This window comes from Procambarus clarkii, chromosome 87 (assembly GCF_040958095.1).
Source record: "Procambarus clarkii isolate CNS0578487 chromosome 87, FALCON_Pclarkii_2.0, whole genome shotgun sequence".
In the NCBI taxonomy this organism is placed as follows: domain Eukaryota; kingdom Metazoa; phylum Arthropoda; class Malacostraca; order Decapoda; family Cambaridae; genus Procambarus; species Procambarus clarkii.
The window spans coordinates 9839011-9858642 of NC_091236.1; the positions used below are offsets into that span (position 1 = coordinate 9839011).

Sequence of the window (19632 nt, forward strand, 5' to 3'; positions counted from 1 at the left end):
GTGCCGTGCCACCTCTTGAGCGGCTTAATCTTCATCAATCATCAATCAATAATCTGGCACGGGAGACATCTCCCGTCACGCAGGGTGCGGTCGCACTTCCACAGATTGAACTTGAACACAGATCTCCAGTATCAGCTCTTGATACTGGTAATGGCTCAAAAGGGCCACCACTTACGGGCTATTCATGCCCGTGCCACCTTTTGGGTGGCTTAACCATCAATCAATCAATCATCTGGTACTATTCATCATGCCATTTTGTTGTAAAGTAATTTATAACCGAGCAGTCACTGGACTAACCTAGTTAGCTATCTGGTCAAACATTGATATTACACTGAATCAATGTAGATAACATTGATTTAATGCTATTCTAGTACTGTATATTAGGTGCGTTAGTGTGCGTTAATATAATTTCATAGTGCAGAGGCTGCACCGGGAATGTTATGATTGTGTTATCAGTTTCCTTTGAAGTTTCTCTCTTTAAAACTCCAGGACTTTTATATTTTATATTTTTATCACAAGACCCTCAATTAAATCTAATTGGTCTTTTGCATTCTCAACTTTGAGCATATATATAGTTAATTGGTTATTGAATTACATTTTAGACTCGAATACTAAAATATTTGATTAAAAGCACTAGGACCAAATCCATTACCATGAGACCAAACCCTCTTCAAACCACCTGGATAGTTACCAAGATATTTGTGATGGTCTGAATGCATATTATGGTTCCAGTAATAGTCTACATGTAAACTGGCAAATGAACCTTTGTCATAAACAGATTATTCTCATGTTATAATTTAATTGTATTATAAATAATTGGTTTATAATACATTATTATGTTATGATCATAACATAGCAAATAAGAACGGCAAACCTTTAGCTAAAAAATAGATTTAGTGCTATACTGTTTTAATAAATATTAAAAACTTACAGGAAAACATTATATCTAATTAGTCATATTGAATTGTCTCAATGGACATAAAATATTTACTTTGTATGTTGTAATTTTTCAAATAATAAACGTTCTTGGTAACAGATCACACTATTTTTACCAAAGACCCTTAACAAATTACTTAGCAATTCAGCTTAACACACAATTTCTGGGAACACATCCTTGTGCGTAACTGGGAGTGTAAGTGTACTGTAAAAGATGACAGGGGCTTACGTCAGGCTGCGAGCAGCTGCGTCCAACAGCCTGGTTGATCAGTCCAGCAACCAGGAGGCTTGGTCGACGACAGGGCCGCGGGGACGCCAAGCCCCGGAAGCACCTCAAGGTAACCTCAAGGTAAGGTAAGGTACACAGACTTACAAATTACAATACAAAGGCTACTCAAAATAAATACCAATTAGCATAGGTTTTATTTGCCTAATGATGTTCCTGAGGCATACAGAACCAGACTGCAACTTTTACATCACATTGTTACTTAGATCACCATAAATATGAGCAATACAAAGCATCGAGTGAAAATTCATGCAATGTGTGTGAATACAGCGACAAAGTATTAATGATCAATGTGTCTTGCATATGAAAATAACCAGATAATATAACTTCACTGTAAAACATGAATAACTGAAGGTAATGTTTTGCTTTAATAAACAAATGTGTAGGTAACATTGTTTTACAGAAAGAAGCAAAATTTAGTCATTCTTCAACTTCTAGATAAACTTAATACTGGTATATTGTGGAAAAGGCCATACAGAGTAATAAGGAACCTGTAATTTACAATTCTGCAAATGGTTTCTTTTGCTTTGAAAGAGAACAAGTTCATTTTGACCAGGCCACACACTAGAAGGTGAAGGGACGACGACGTTTTGGTCCGTCCTGGACCATTCTCGAATCGACTTGAGAATGGTCCAGGACGGACAAAAACGTCGTCGTCCCTTCACCTTCTAGTGTGTAGTCTGGTCAACATACTTTAGCCACGTTATTGTGACTCATCGCCTCCAACAAGTTCATTTAATAGCAGTAAAGACTTTCACCAATCTACCAGGCAGACTAGCTTTTTCTAAAATATGATTTAGTTGCAAATAACTCTGATAAGACATATCTACTATTAAACATAATCAAACAATTTTAAAAATATATTGATAGTACTAATAAGGAAGTCAGACAAACGTACAAAGGGGAGCGGACTGCAAAACATTTAGTCAACCATTAAAAGTGAAAAATATACATTTTTAAATACGTTAATCTTGAGCAAGTCTTATCACATGGAATTTAATTTCTTCTGAAATCCTGTTTAGTAGACCTATATACAGTAGAGTTTATTAAGCATTTAGCATTCTGAAACACATCAAGTATTAACCCTGGCATGTTTCATTAATTAAAACATTGTTTAAAACTTTCCACTACCCTGTATAACACATTGTATTTGGAAATGGTAAGCATAGTATAAACTTTTTATTGTGCTTGATTAAGAGTGATTTGTATAACAAAACATATGATTTACATTCTCATTCACTTTCTTCCAGAAAGAGCACATTAATCTTATAAGTAATCATACAAATACTTCACCATATCACATAGCTTTACAGTAAAGTCAGACAATCTTATACTCAGAATAAAAAAACTAAATTGTTCCACACAAACTTTTATCCATCTTGTTTACATCATTTCACCATAATTCCACTTGACAATCTGCTGCCAAGTCCTAAATATTTATCCCAACTAATCTGAGTCCTCAGTCTTTAAACACATCCAGATCTCATCCATATAAACCTCTAGTAATACTTTACTTACTTGAGAGCCAAAACAGGAACACGAGTGTTTAGCTAGCCGGTCACCTTATTTTAGGTAACATGCACTGACTTATCCCCTGCTCTCAATGTGACTACAGTAATGGATAGATACTGCAGGCAAAATATGAGGTTAGTTTATTTGGTTTTTGTTGAAAGCCAAGGCAGTAAGTAGTAGTGCTACAATAAACCAGTAAGTAGTAGCACTACAATAAGCCAGTAAGTAGTAGCACTACTATAAACCAGTAAGTAGTGCTACAATAACCCAGCAAATGGTAGTGTTACAATAAACCAGTAAGTAGAAGTGCATTCGTTGCCCTGAACAATTTAACCCTGAAGGAGTAAACACTTAATATAATGAATCTTCGAGGATTAAAATAAGTTTCTACTTATTACCTTGCTAGCATTCTTTGTCCTTCCTTAAGCAGTACATTTACAATACAGTATATTAAAGCAATAAAAAATCAGGTACCAGGTAAAGACTTAACCATAAGCTACATTTCCTGTAAGAAGCAATGAAAATAATCAATTCACTTCCATTTTAATCATACTGGGATCACCAGCTAAGCAGGATTTAATCAAGTAAGCGCAAGCTGACTAACGATTCCTCGTACTGTCTGTATAAGACTCTGGTGTTGCTGTGGATTATTGACAATGAGGGAATGAAGCTGTACCATGTAACTGTCGATGCTTTCTTCTGTTGGCGTTTCTTGGGTTCCTGGTGGAAGAGAAAGCATGATGCACTCATTATACTGTACCCATTCCCCGATGCAACACTACATTTTATTTACATTATTTTTATTCAAAGCCAAAACCTGGCCCCCCCCTTCAAAGAGGCAGAGAGAGCAGGGAATATATGATCACTCACTGAGAAATCAAGCCCCCAGAAAGAAGTGAAGCTAAACAGACAGCAGCAAGGTCCAAAGAATAAACAAATCACAACAAACAATTCACACAGCAGTTAGGTCACATCCCCTAGTTACCAGTGTCCACCACCAGGTGGCAGCACCACTGGAGCTGTTGGCTTCACATGTTCACAAACCCTTAGTCGTTTGCCTCATGTCAGCTACTGCTGACCATTACATTGAGTCTCCAGTTCTTCGAGTCCCGCATTTTTCCTATGCAGTAAACGTGTTGGCGATCCTTTGGACTATCCTGTGGAGGCCCGGTGTAAGTGTGTATACTGTACTTTAATCTATACTTCATATGCATGCATTTACATGCTTCACTTGTTGTGTGGATTTTGGCTTCGGTTCACATAGAGGTACTGTATGTGTGTTTAGGGCTGTCTTTTTCTAAGTGCTCATTGGTGTTGCCCCTGCACTGAAAGGGTTACTTTCCTGGTGTGTTTGACATTGAGACCATCCTCTTGAGGAACATGCCTCATCTTGAGTAGTGTAAGGGACTATAACTTCAATGCACAAATGAGGATGGGGGCATTCTGGGGTTGATCAATGAAAGCCCCTTCCTCCTTGCCTGGTGCGCCTATGGGTTTCGTTCAGCTCATGACCAAGTGTTTGGTGACAGAGGAGCCAGCAGCTCCAGTGGTGCTGCTACCTGATGGTGTAACTTGGGAAAGGTGGGGAGGGGGGGGGGGGCTGACTACTGGGTGGCTTGTTTGTCGTGTTGTTTTGTTTACTCTTTTGACCTTGGTGGTGTCTGTTTTGCTTCACTTCTTTTTGGGGGTTTGATTTGTCATTGAGGGGTGATCACGTATGCCTTGCTTGCGCTCTCTCTCTTTGAGGAGGCCACGTTTTCGTTTCTGGACCAAGAAGGCTTTTAATGACTTAAAGGGCTGAAGTGACTAAATAATGCAGAGCTATCTCAGTACAGTTAGCAACAGGAAGCCACAGAGGTCCCCCTTAGAAAGAGGCATTTCATTGCATTGATTTGTCATCTATTCTTGGATCACAATAAAACTTATTACAGCACATATAATAGTCTATGGCTCCTCATTATCATACCAGTCTTACTCTGAATTTATCCTCAAGCAATAATTTTAATTCTAACTGCTATTACACTGCATAAATAACTACAACAGCAAGTTTCATCTCTGATACTCAAGAAGAATGCAATTTTGAATTTTTAAAAGAGGACTGTATAAGAAGCAAATATAGAAATTATCTTACCAGGAAGAGGAAGGGACATAAATGCCTTAGTAAGTGTTCGTCTGAGTGTTTCAATATGCTGCTGAAGTGCAGCATTGTTACTACGCTGCTGGCTGGTTTCAGACTCTAGTCTATCCACAGTGCACCTGAAATATAATGTTCCTTGTAGCCATAAATAATAATCAAAATAAGGCACCAAGCCAGGAAGACTATGTAACTTATAGCTTTATTCAACAATTAAAAATATCCTTCTCAGATTTACTTGGACATTTTAAAATGGTTCCATACAGAGAAAACCCACATCTATGCAGTAGCTTTGTTGGGTAAAGCCTCATTTGAGCCCTACGGAGAACTCTTACACATCTTGGAGTTTATATGGAACTTTTGTCAGTAGGTTTTACGCTCAAATGCTTAACCTGAACCAGATTAAGCATCTCTTGTCTATGTATCTTTTGTAATCCTGCAGGGACCGTCTGATAAGCTCTGTATGTCATCAATGCTAAGAATGTAACCTACTGGACTTCCATGATTTTTGTCCAGAGGATACAATGGATCTTGTATATTAGGGTCAGTAAAATGTTTTTATGTAGACCCAGAAGTACCTCTTGTCTATAAAATTACCTTCATGTAGCTTTTCTTTAGTCACTTCAACTATAGGCAATATACTACATGTCTAGTCCTACAAGTTAACATCAGAGAGCTCCATTCCCTGTGATAAACCACAATTGCTGAGCCACAAATTCTTGCAATTCCTATTGCAAAGTTCTATATTCAATATTTCCTAATGAATAAAACTCTCCACTCCTAATCAAAATTCCTTATTCCAAAACCTAATAAATGGTTTCTATTGACATATACTTGGATTTACTATAATTCTCCATGTACTTGCTATCTGTAATCAAGATCCTCACTTGCTAACAATATACCTTACTGAGGCCCACACATCCATCCAATACCCAACCAAACAATTTTGTCCTAATCGGCAAACAATGTCTACATGATGTATTACCTGTAAGAATACTGCAAAACCACTCAAGTCTTGCACACAAGAGACCTTAAATAACATACTTAAAAGCGTAATATCATAGGTAGCAACTAGTATGGATGCATAAAATGTCTGTTCATATTTGTTACTCTATAACTGTACCTCCATTTATGTCACATAACTAAAATAGCAAGACTTATTATTTCAGTACTCTTTTATTTATTTTAATTTCATTTAAAAACTGTATAATAAAATAATTAACAAGGAAATACTACAAGATACTTACTTCATGCTTTCGATATGCTTTTGGAGGATGGCATTCTGTTCTTCATAATCCGTATTAGATTTGCGAAGTTGTCGCAGCTCTGCTTCTCGAGCTGCAGAAAGATACATACAGTATTTATATGCAGACAAAATAGAATGCCAAGTAATGTAAAATGCTCCTTCCCAAGAGGTCACTTTATTCCTCCTTGATCCAATAGCCAAGGTCCAACTGGGACATTGCAAAGACAACAGACTGCTGCCAATCTTCATATCATGATATGGGACATTTCAAATTGTCTTGCCACATTAGGAAAGGGTAATAGTGGTATTTCCATTAACCATTAGAGCAACTACGTGCCATACATTGCAATACCTGTAAAAATGTATAAATATTAGAAGAGCAGAACCTACCCAACATCCTATTAAAATGATAATCGAGTCACCAAAACAGACTATTATTCTTCTGCTACCATTTACCATGGTAGCAGAAGAATAATTCTTCTGTTTACCAAGCTATAACTATCCAATTTACCATTTACCAAGCTATCTACTATCCGATTACTATCGGCTACACAAAAATGGCAGTGTGAAGAGTTGCTTGCTTCCACTTAAAGCCCAGCTCATCCTAGCATGTTATGAAAGTAGAGATTTAGAGGGCAGGCATGAAAGCAACAGACACACTACTCAATTAGGAAACTTGTCCAATCCAGATCCACAATGCAGAAGGTTCTAGTGTGTGAGGGAACTGGGGAAGAACCACCAGATACCAAAACTAGAAGAGACAGGACTGGAAGAGAAAAGATGAATCTAGGACACAGAGCACTTGAGAGAAGTGATAACAGTCTGTGAACATTTGCTTTAACATACAGAAACCATCTTGAGGTTATCTTGAGATGATTTCAGGGGCTTTAGTGTCCCCGCGGCCCGGTCCTCGACCAGGCCTCCACCCCCAGGAAGCAGCCCGTGACAGCTGACTAACACCCAGGTACCTATTTCACTGTTAGGTAACAGGGGCATCAGGGTGAAAGAAACTTTGCCCATTGTTTCTCGCCAGTCCCCGGAATCAAACCCAGGACCACAGGATCACAAGTCCAGCGTGCTGTCCACTCGGCCGACCGGCTCTGTGATTGGTGCCCACCATGGGCACCAATCACAGAGGAAAACATAACCAAGTAGTACATGGCAAGTGTTGAAAAATTCCAGAATCATTAGCACAGAAATAGACGTGGGGTTGACAAATTTTCACCATGGTAACTCTGAGAGACGAGTTTTATTACAAAGGGCCAAAAGGTGTAGATTTAAAGTGGGTAGACAAGAGTAAAGCATGAGAAGCCTGTATAATGCTGCAATGCCACTACTAGACACACATTATTATTGTGTACAGAGGAGAGAGAAGCCAAATTTGGATCACAAAAAAAAGTCAAAACAAAACACTGAAGTCTTATTTTTGTGAGAAAAGAGGGCAGGAGCTGCAAATGGATAAAGCAATCACCAGGCTCAAAGTTGTAAGAATGTACCTGGTGACAGTAAGGAGATAGGGTGGTTCAGTAACCAACAGCTAGCAGAAGGATAATTGGCTGTCCTGGCAACCCTTATCATTTGAAGGGGATGGCAAGTAGTTTATTTCTGTACTTTATTGTAGTGAACCCTTGCACTGGTGGTTTACTGAGAATGAGTCCCCTTTCTGACTATTTCTAAGTTTCTTGTCAAGATTAACATAGTAGTAGGCATCCATCAGTCTCAGGAGACTGAGACTATGGAGTTGCGCTCTGGTTGTCGGTCTGGAGTGGCCTCACCAGGGCGCAAAGCCAGGGTAGGTTGATTCGGGGGAGAAGCTGTTACGCAGGCAGCAGGTCCCCCCTCTCCACGGCATAAGATTAACATAAGACCAAAGGAAACTACAGAAGGCCTATTGAAACATACAAGGTAGCTCTTAGGTCGATGAGAGCCAGAAATCCTGGCAGAACTCTGGGTGGACCCAGCCCATTTGCTCAGGCAACAAACAAGGAGTCTTGCCCATACATAATTCTATCTACAACTCTAAATGTTTCCATAAAGAAAAAATGCACAAATTATTTCCTCCAAAGTAAAATCATATATTGCCCAATTTCTATACATGGAACTAAGACTGTTCTTTAAGCATGGTATCATACCTTAACAAGAACCAAAGCCTTGAACAATCCAAGGGTAAATATGGTTTTATATTGAACATTGTGTTACATTTTGAAAATATGATCAGGTCATATATTTGCACATGTATACAGATCCACAAAAATTAATATTTTATAATGTGTTCATGTTTTCACTAACAAATTGGACATCCAGAAAATAAGTAGTATTCTTTTATGAGACAAACAATGATATCTTTGTCTACATATATTTAATAGGCAAGTTTCCTAAATTCAAAGAGTAAATATTTTTTCCATCATGTCTAAATAAATTTGTATGTCCTCTCATATATTACCTGTAAATTAAGTTGCTCTTGTTTAAATTGAATAAAAAAATTTCTTGTAAGAAAGACCACATATTAAAGCTTCTCCAGCTATATCAACTGCCGACTGTCTCTTAATCACCGTGTCAAAGACTTAATGCTGGATAAAGACTAGACAGGAGCTTTCCTGAACCAACACTAGGTAAACATTACAAAGGATAGTTAACAATTTCAAATACCTTTGTTATGGTTCAGGAACTCCTCTGTGAAGATGGGTATCTCCAATGCAGACTGGGGATTCATTGGTTCCTATATAAAGAAAATGGTCTAATAATTCAACAGACAACTAATGCAGGTACAGTATATACATTAAAAAATAAACAAATATAATGTTACAAGAATATAAATATCCGAGCTGCAACCACTGACGATATGAATAGTTATAAATTACTGTATATTGTTAAAAACTTTGTTAAAAGATGTAGGATGTGCAGAAACCATTTGCCTTCAGAGTAAGCATATTGTTATATTCATGACTTTCTGAGCTTAACCACTCAGTTGCTCCCTTAGGCAATATTCAGCTTTCGCCGGACATAACCAAATTCCAGCTTGACAAGTACGAGCTTCTCATACCCAATGCATCAGGAATCTCTTCAAGCTGACTACCTCCAGGCCATGTATGAGCCAAGGACACGTGGGGAAAATGTTAAATCCAGCTCAAAATAACTGTCAGAAGGCTCAATGAGCTACCTCTACCAAGCAATATTTGGCTTCCAGGAAAACTGCTAGTTACTACCAGACTGATGCAACAGCCCACCACGGCACCACTGCTATTTCTCACTCTTATCTCTGATATAGACAAAAATATGTGTCACAGCTTTGTGTCATCCTTTGAAGATGATACAAAAGAAAATTGTCACTGTAGAAGACACTGAAAAACCAGATATAAATAAAGTATTCAATTGGGCACTTGATACTGTGATAAATTCCAGGTACGTAGGTATGGTGAAAACAAGGAACTTAAATGAAACACAGGGTACAGGACAATCAGACCAACTCATAGAAGGAAAGCAGCATGTAAAAGATCTGGGAATTATGATGTCTGATGACCTGACATTTAACGAACATAACCGAGCAAATATAGCAGCAGCTAGAAAAATGATAGGATGGATTATGATAATGTTCAAATCCAGGGACCCCATAGCAATGGGGTCCCTCGGTACTCATATTTGAATACCGAGGTTAATGAGTTATTGCTCGGTACTCATTTTCCCTATCAGAGCAGGAGAGATCTCTGAATCTGAGGGAATACAGAGAACATAAATGGCACGCATAGAAAAAATAAAACATCTGAATTATTGGGACCATCTCAAAGCTCTCAAAATGTACTGTAGGCCCTGTATAAAGGATACACAACACTACTGTAGGCCCGGTATATAGGATACACAACACTACTGTAGGCCCTGTATGAAGGACACATTACAACAACGATTTCTTGAGATGATTATCTTGAGATGATTTCAGGGCTTAGTGTCCCGCGGCCCGGTCCTCAACCAGGCCTTCCCCCCCCCCCCCCAGGAAGCAGCCGTGACAGCTGACTAACTCCCAGGTACCTATTTACTGCTAGGTAACAGTGGCATCAGGGTGAAAGAAACTCTGCCCATTGTTTCTCGCCGGCGCCCGGGATCGAACCCGGGACTACAGGATCACGCATCCAGTGTTCTGTCCGCTCCACCGGCTGAGTATGATGTTGACATTGCATAAAGAACACCAAGAATTCTATTTCTTACCTCTTCCTCCTCCTCCTTAGTCTCTTCAACAATTTCTTTTCTAGGTTTCTTTGGAGGTGGACTCTCTTCACTCCGCTGCTTCTGCATAAACTTCTTATAGGCGTCCGTTTTCTGATATTCTTCTAATTCCCTCTGGTATCTGAATGATCATGTCTTTGATAAATATATATGAAGTTTAGAGTACAAATAATAATTACATTTGATAAAATTGTAATGTCTATTATATGACATGCATCACATTATGCAAGCCAGTTGTCGCAATCTTGCATAATGTCAAGAAATTGTTGTACTCATGTGCCCTAACCTAACCAACCAGACCCACAAATAGAAAATGGGACATTATGTAAATTTTGGAAGCTATCATTTTCTTGTACATCAGTTTTTGCCCTTAAATAAAGTATATGTCAAAATGTGATGCATTATAATGAGAACAGGTTTGTTATACGCACTACATTAAACTTGGCCTATTTCCCATTAAAGTTTATTCTGTATATAAAATCTAAATATATGTAATAGAATTTGAAGCTACAAATAAAAATTAAAAAATCAATGTAATAAGATACATCAAAGGATAATTGTGATTTAAAACAAATATTAGAGCACCGAGACAACTGAAATGCCTCGGTGGATTCCCTGAGCAATTGGAATCGGCCAATCCAGTTCATTGCAAGTATACCAGGCTTTAAATGACAGAGCCCCACCAAGACAAGTACTGGTAACTTTCAAAATTGTCTTGTTCAACAGTGAAAGGTCAAGGTTTACTGTGAAAAACATACCTCAATTCTACAACAAAACAGCTCATTGTAACACCAAAGAACATGTCAAATCGCAACATCCTTACCAGAAGAACATTAAATCTTCAAGACAGACAATAATTGTTCTGAAATTTCTTAGCTTCCCTCTATACACCAACCACCATACGTGACAGCATTAGCCAAGACAAACATGTAGTAAAACTAACGAGGACAACTTCATGCCTGGTATCCACCTTTCAAAGTACACTGCTTTGCAGAGGCCAGTTAACTAGTTAACTCAGAGGGCCCATATTTCTATGTACACTACTACAAACAACTTTTAGGAACCAAGATTAAAGCTGAATATCACAAAGAAACAGTTTCATTAATTTGACTTAAAATATTCAAGCAAAAGGGTTAAAGAGTATTTGAAATGTCTTAAAAAGATGCACCTCTCCTTATCAGCTTCAGCAGCCTCTAAATACTTGGTCTTGGTGTTGGCATCAAGCTGTGCCCATCGCTGTGCGACTAGCTTGGTGATCTCGTGGAAAGCAAGTCCAGCATTACTTTGTCGGATGATTTCACGCTGATCACTCATAAACAGCATGTAACCTGCAAAGAGAAGACAAGTTAATTACAGAAAAATAAATGAATCCTAACATGAATATCAGTTATAAGAAGGAAAACATACGGGAAAGTGAATCAGTAGGGGAAGGGGCGAGTGAACAACTGTGTGGATAGGTGGGTGTGTGAGTGAACAGCTGTACTCACCTAATTGTGTTTGCGGGGGTCGAGCCCTGGCTCTTTGGTCCCGCCTCTCAACTATCAATCATCTGGTGTACAGATTCTCGAGCCTATTGGGCTCTATCATATCTATATTTGAAACTGTGTATGGAGTCAGCCTCCACCACAACACTACTTAAGGCATTCCATTTATTAACTACTCTGACACTGAAAAAATTCTTTCTAACGTCTCTGTGGCTCATCTGGGTACTAAGTTTCCACCTGTGTCCCCTTGTTCGTGTTCCACCCGTGCTAGAGAGTGTGTCTTTGTCCACCCTGTCAATTCCCGAGAATTTTGTAGGTGGTTATCATGTCTCCCCTTACTCTTCTGTTTTCCAGGGTTGTGAGGTTCAGCTCCCTTACCCTTTCCTCGTAACTCATTCCTCTCAGTTCCAGGACCAGTCTGGTGGCATACTTCTGAATCTTCTCTAACTTTGTCTTGTGTTTAACTAGGTATAGACTCCAGGATTGGTCTTACATAAGTGGTATACAGGGTCCTGAACGATTCCGATACACAAGTTTCTAAAGGCAGTTCTTATATTGGTCAGTCAAGCATATGCCACTGAAGATATCCTTTTGATGTGGGCCTCTAGGGACAGGTTCGGTGTGATATTGACCCCCAGATCTTTCTCTCTATTTAACTCTTGCAGGATTTCACCTCCCAGATGGTACCTTGTGTGGACAGGTGGGTGTGTGAGTGAACAAATGTGTGGATAGGTGAGAGTGTGAGTGAACAAATGTGTGGACAGGTGGGTGTGTGAGTGAACAAATGTGTGGACAGGTGGGTGTGTGAGTGAGTGAACAAATGTATGTGCACAAATACATAAGCATGTGCATATACATACTGTGTGTGTGTGTATATATATACATTATATATACATTTTATATATATATATATATATATACATTTTATATATATATATATATATATATATATATATATATATATATATATATATATATATATATATATATATATATATATATATATATATATATATACACACACACACACACACACACACACACATACATACATACACACACACACTATATATGCAGCCATATACACACAGGCACGAGCCATTACAACACACATGCATGTGCAGTCACACATTACATGCATGCATATGTACAGTCACACATGCACATGTGGAGTTACATGCGCACATGTGCAGTCACACATTACAGGCTTGTATATGTGCAGTCACATATTACAGGCTTGTATATGTGTAGTCTTGTATTACACACATGCATATGTGCAGTCTTGTATTACACATGTGCCATCATATATATACATGTGCACACACAAATGCAATGTGCATACACACACATGCATGTATATATACAGATTAGCATGCACACATTCATCAACACACACACACATACTGTACACGCATGTACACACACACACAAACAAAATATTCAACTGTAGATACGGTAAAGCTATGGGGTCATGCAATACTGCACCAGACAATTAATACAATATAGAAATTATTCCAATATGCATATACAGTATCGGTCTACACCATTCTCTTGATTTGCCACAACATACAAACTATGGGGGCACTAAAATGCACGATGACCCCCAAGCCACCCACCCACCCAGCCTAATTAACCTACGCATCGAAAATGTGGACATTTCTGAGCCGCTACTTTTCACAGTACCCCTTAGTAATTTGGGGACCATAGCGTACAAAATGAGACACATTAGTTGAGAGTATGGGTTGAGTGGTCATATACATGTCATAGCCAATTCAATTTTGCTCATACCCTTTGCAAGTACTGTATTGCTAACAGTATACAGTATTAAATTTTTTAAAATTATATTATACAAATATTTGCTACACTGTATACACACAATATGGACAGTTACAACAATTTAATACGCTGTAGTCAAATAGGACACTGGAAAATTTATAGTCTTTTTAATTTTTATTCTACTGTATTTCCTCTTAACACTTTACATTTGGCCAAATTGTAAACCATTATTTATTTAATAATCCATATTTTGTACAATTAGACACATCCAATTATCATCATACAAATACACAAATGGTTATTTACAATTCAGGTATATTATATTACCATAAAATGTATATTTCAGTGACCTGTATTTACCAACAAAACTACAGTACAGGTACATATAAATTTGACTCAATAGTGTTTTATCACGCTGAATGATAAAATCAGAAAATATTATACAATAAATACATTTTAAAAGATGATATGTGCTATTTACTCTTGCCAAATAACAGGAGAAAATACTTAAACCATATTTTATTGGTCTATACATTTAGTGAACTGTACTGCTAAATATTCAGTCTTAAATATGATAAACTAATGTTTTTTTACTCACTGCATACAGTAGTACTATCTAATAAAGGCCTTATTTTGTCTACACTTGCCAAAACAAAGAATAGCTTATGCAAATTATATTTAGGCTAGGGGAGCTAGCCTAAATAAATAAGCTAATTTTAGCCAAGCTAGGTAACCGTGCTAATTATATTTAGGTTAAGAGAGCTTGTTCATTTGACTTTGGTTACAAAAGCTTGCTAATTTTAATTAGATTATGACAGTAAAGGTTTAAATTTAAAAGATTGCATATCATAGTTTTTGAAGTGGCATGAAATGATACCCACCAATAACCTCCCATAAAATGTTAGCTTTTATTAGAGTTTGGCTTGTTTGACAGTTTAAGAAGCACACACACACACATACAACTATATAATGTTCTTTAATGGCCTGGCGCTCGGGCACAAATCTTAAAAAATATATACTGTATACTATATACAGTATAGTATATACATTAATATATTGTATATTTTTTTTAAGATTTGTGCCCGAGTGTCAGACCATTAAAGAATAAAAAAATTACAAAACTGAAGATATTAACCAAAAATTAACAAAACATTAAGTGATGTATTTTTTAACTCATAAGTTTCTATACTAAGTCTACAGCACAGGTATTTTAAAACATTGGTAATACTGACAAGGAAAATAATGTACTGTAGAGAGAGAGAGAGAGAGAGATGCAAGATAACAGGTAGAAATATATTAAGTTCTATCTTGCAGCTTGCATTATATTTATGTTTCAAACTAACCTAGAAAAACTCAACCAATACCTCACAACATTCCTTTTTGAGAGGTGATTACAATTCTATATTTTTATACCAACCAATTACTGATAAATCTTTAGTGAAACTTAATTATGAAATACTAATTCTTGTGACATTTTCCAGTGCCTCAATATCTGAAAGAAAACCTACCCGAAAGCGGTCCTTTCGGTGCATTAGAATCTTTAGGGAGGAGCCTGCGCTTACGACCCTTTGGCCAGCCCTTCTTCTTTGGCGAATTGTCATTGCTTGTTCCTGCTGCTCCAGTTGTCATTATGCTAATACAATCACTGAAAATATATAACACATTAAGGTACAGATATTTCATGGGTCCTTGTACCTCTCTCTCCTTTCCTTTGATGACATGCCATGATGTACATTGATAAAGTCTGATAACCACTATCACTGGCACTGATGTTACTTCACTGGAATCACTTAACAGTTAAAACTTTAGATTGTACTGTACTATTAAGAATGCATCCTAAGTTTCACTGAAGGTCCACAGTAATTGGTTTTCTTCTCTGCTCAAGATCACCAACTTTATCAACCAAAACACTGATCAATACTATATGATAAAATATAATGGCTAGGTGTATAATGCTGTACTGCACGTAATACTACCCTATAAAATATAATATACACATTATAGAGAGCATATATTATTTATACGAGTATAATTACATTATACATAATAAGTATGCATAAAGCATATATATAGTAATGTGTATAGATTTATTACTGTATATACATTGTGTACACACACACACTATATATATATATATATATATATATATATATATATATATATATATATATATATATATATATATATATATATATATACACCTTGTATATATAATGTGTATATATACCTTATATATATAATGTATTAATATATATATATATATATATATATATATATATATATATATATATATATATATATACTATATATATATATACTATATATATATACTATATATATATATATACTATATATATATATATACTATATATATATATATACTATATATATATATATATACTATATATATATATATACTATATATATATATACTATATATATAAACATATATATTATATATATATACCTTATATATAATATATATATATACTATATATATATATTATATATATATAATATATATATACCATATATATAATGCATATATATATATATACACCTTATATATCATTCATTCCTTCTGAAAATGTATTAATATACGAAAGTACTTAAGGAAATTCCTGTTTCAATTTTTCCTCTATGGTCTGACAGTCATATTATATATATATATATATATATATATATATATATATATATATATATATATATATATATATATATATACCTTGTATATATAATGTGTATATATACCTTATATATATAATGTATTAATATATATATATATATATATATATATATATATATATATATATATATATATATACTATATATATATATATATATATATATATATATATATATATATATATATACTATATATATATATATATATATATATATATATATACTATATATATATATATATATATATATATATATATATATATATATATATACTATATATATATACTATATATATACTATATATATATACCTTATATATAATATATATATATACTATATATATATATATTATATATATAATATATATACACCATATATATAATGTATATATATATATATACACCTTATATATCATTCATTCATTCTGAAAATGTATTAATATACGAAAGTACTTAAGGAAATTCCTGTTTCAATTTTTCCTCTATGGTCTGACAGTCATATTATTATATATATATATATATATATATATATATATATATATATATATATATATATATATATATATATATATATATATATATATATATTGTGTATATATGGGGTTATGTTTATATTGTTTTATTGATAACTATTCCTCTTAAATATGGGGTATGAGTACGATGCTATGAGACTGATGGCCGCTACTATAGCACCCCGCTGGCTTAGACTCCAGGAGGAGGGTGTGAAGGTGTTACACAGTAATGTGCAGGTGTTGTCAACAAAGGGGGGGGGGGGAAGGAGGGTGTAAAAATATTACACAGTAATGTGCAGGTGTTGTCAACAAGGGGGGGTGAAAATATTACACAGTAATGTGCAGGTGTTGTCAACATGGGGAAGGGGGAGGAGGGTGTGAAGATATTACACAGTAATGTGCAGGTGTTGTCAACATGGGGAAGGGGGAGGAGGGTGTGAAGATATTACACAGTAATGTGCAGGTGTTGTCAACAAAGGGGGGGGAGGGTGTGAAGATATTACACATTACTGTGCAGGTGTTGTCAACAAAGGGGGGGGAGGGTGTCAAGATAATACACATTACTGTGCAGGTGTTGTCAACAAAGGGGGGGGGAGGGTGTCAAGATAATACACATTACTGTGCAGGTGTTGTCAACAAGGGGGGAGGAGGAGGGTGTTTAGATATTACACATTAACGTGCAGGTGTTGTCAACAAGGGGGGAGGAGGAGGGTGTTTAGATAATACACATTAACATACAGGTGCTGTCAACAAGGGAGGAGGAGGGTGTTTAGATAATACACAGTAATGTGCAGGTGTTGTCAACAAGAGGGGAGGAAGAGGGTGTTTAGATAATACACAGTAATGTGCAGGTGTTGTCAACAAGGGGGGAGGAGGAGGCTGTTTAGATAATACACAGTAATGTGCAGGTGTTGTCAACAAGGGGGGAGGAGGGTGTGAAGATATTATACACATTAACGTGCAGGTGTTGTCAACAAGGGAGGTGTGAGGAGAGAGAGAGAGAGAGATGGGGGCCGGGTGGGTGAAGCATAATGCTGGCGTCAATAGTGGTGGGAGGCGGGTGGCATTGACCTTTCACACGGGAATGTTCTTCACCTGAGGCTCGTGTAACGCGCTCGCTCAATGTCTTACCATTACCACACACAGTTAGAGGGAAACAAAAGATATTCTTGGTGTAAACTGGTACTATTAACACGGATATAGAGACGACGTGCGTGATCTATCATGTGTTGGAGCTGATGTATATGATTGGTGTAAATGCGGTGAATATATATTCTCGGCAAAAACATATATGCATTGCCGTGATGGCTATTAAGTTATTTACTGGCTCGTTAGGTGGTAGGGGAACGTCGGGTGTTGCAAGATGGTGTTAAATGCAGCGTCGAGGAGCAGCTGCAGTCTTCCTGCATGTTAAATTGGGTTAAAACTGAGGTATATACGAGAGAGGCGCCCCAGCCCAGGGGAGAGCTGCCCCGGGTGCCACACGCTACCACCCACACCTCCATTCCTCTCTTATCCTGGCCCTCTGCACCTCTCGCACCACCACCACGCCCACACGCCCGTGTAAAGAAAAAATCTGTCGTTGTGTCAAGCGGGTGGAAGGCCCTGACGAGGCACGCCACACTGCGGGTATATTTAGGAACGCGACCATTCACAATCTCAAATCGGTAGCATGCACCTGGCCTTGGTTATTGGATAGGGCGATTTTGTTTTACTATTATTATGAAAAGTACGGAACCTAGAGTGCAAAGAACCCTTCGGTATTACTTACGGCTACGATTTCTATGGAGAGGAACCAGTTAACTGCAACAATTACTCGTGGAAGATCAATTATTAATCCAAATAGCACTGACCTCTCCGAGAGCCTCTTAAGCTGATGGTCGGTGTTCCAGTGATGGCAGCGGCGGCCACAGTGTCTCCTCCCGCCCCTCCGGTCTCCACACACACACCACGCATACCTTTACTCCAAACCATTATACACGTAAAATACTTACAACTTCACATGAACGCAAATAAACTAAGTATTTAGGTTTTTTTATGCATAATTGCAAAATAAAGTCTTTTAAAAACCTGGCAAATACTTCCCATACATCATATCGCTCTGCAGCTTAATATTAAATCCTGCCAGACGTGATGGTCATGTTCTGCTCCACACGTCATAGTAACATTATCGAGCTGAACCATCATGAAAAATGTCTTTTTCCATCAAAATAGAACAGCAGAAGCAGACAAAACAGAGAAACGTGAGCAGAGAGTTGCCAAGTGTTGGCGGCGGCCGTTGACATGTTGTGGTATAATGACTGTATTTTCCCCTATATGGAGTCATTTAAAGTATATTTCAGCAGGGTGTAGGCAAGCCAAGGTTAATGAGTGGAAAAAAGACGGAATAAAAGCCTATCGAAAAGCCACAAAGGAAAAAAATGGTAGTTAGACAACACAGCTGCAATGGTTTAGGGCTGGTGGCGTCGCCCGTTCCCACCGTCATTATTATGTTGCCAATTGTCCTCCTTGTGGCCTTATTTCCTCTAATAAAACCTTATTTTATATTACTAGAAATATTTTATTATTACTCGAATCCAAGTCAGATGTCGGGCGTAAATATCCGTTTATCAACACAGTGCGTAATTATTATGCGTAATAAATACCTTGAGGCATATTTGTATAAATAGAATTTTATTAGTATTAATTATATTCAACTTGTTTATTACAGTATTATCATTATGATAAGCGCTGTTACTGGAGGTTGGTCATGATGATTGAGTTTGGTATTGGGGTCTAGATAACTACCAACCGGATAGCAAATGTATATGTTTATCTCTCAGAATGTTCGGTAATACGTTATTG

General features: G+C 36.7%; 1 protein-coding gene across 5 annotated transcripts; it reads right to left on the reverse strand.

Moving 5' to 3' along the window:
- Nucleotides 1-1342: 1342 nt before the first annotated feature.
- LOC123747032 (high mobility group protein 20A) lies at nt 1343-18780 on the reverse strand. Of its 5 annotated transcripts, none has more exons than XM_045728985.2 (8): nt 18642-18780; nt 15101-15237; nt 11501-11660; nt 10315-10453; nt 8764-8833; nt 6116-6206; nt 4866-4990; nt 1343-3454 (listed from the first exon to the last, which is right to left on the reverse strand). In XM_045728985.2, the coding sequence occupies exons 2-8, from the start codon at nt 15219-15221 to the stop codon at nt 3315-3317; spliced, it is 846 nt and encodes a 281-aa protein (XP_045584941.1). In that variant the 5' UTR covers nt 15222-15237; nt 18642-18780; the 3' UTR covers nt 1343-3314. The 5 variants fall into 5 exon arrangements, with proteins under 5 accessions (XP_045584941.1, XP_045584939.1, XP_045584940.1 ...); XM_045728983.2 differs by having other exon boundaries at nt 18560-18692; XM_069317404.1 differs by lacking the exon at nt 18642-18780 and adding an exon at nt 18288-18454 and having other exon boundaries at nt 3220-3454.
- Nucleotides 18781-19632: the final 852 nt, after the last annotated feature.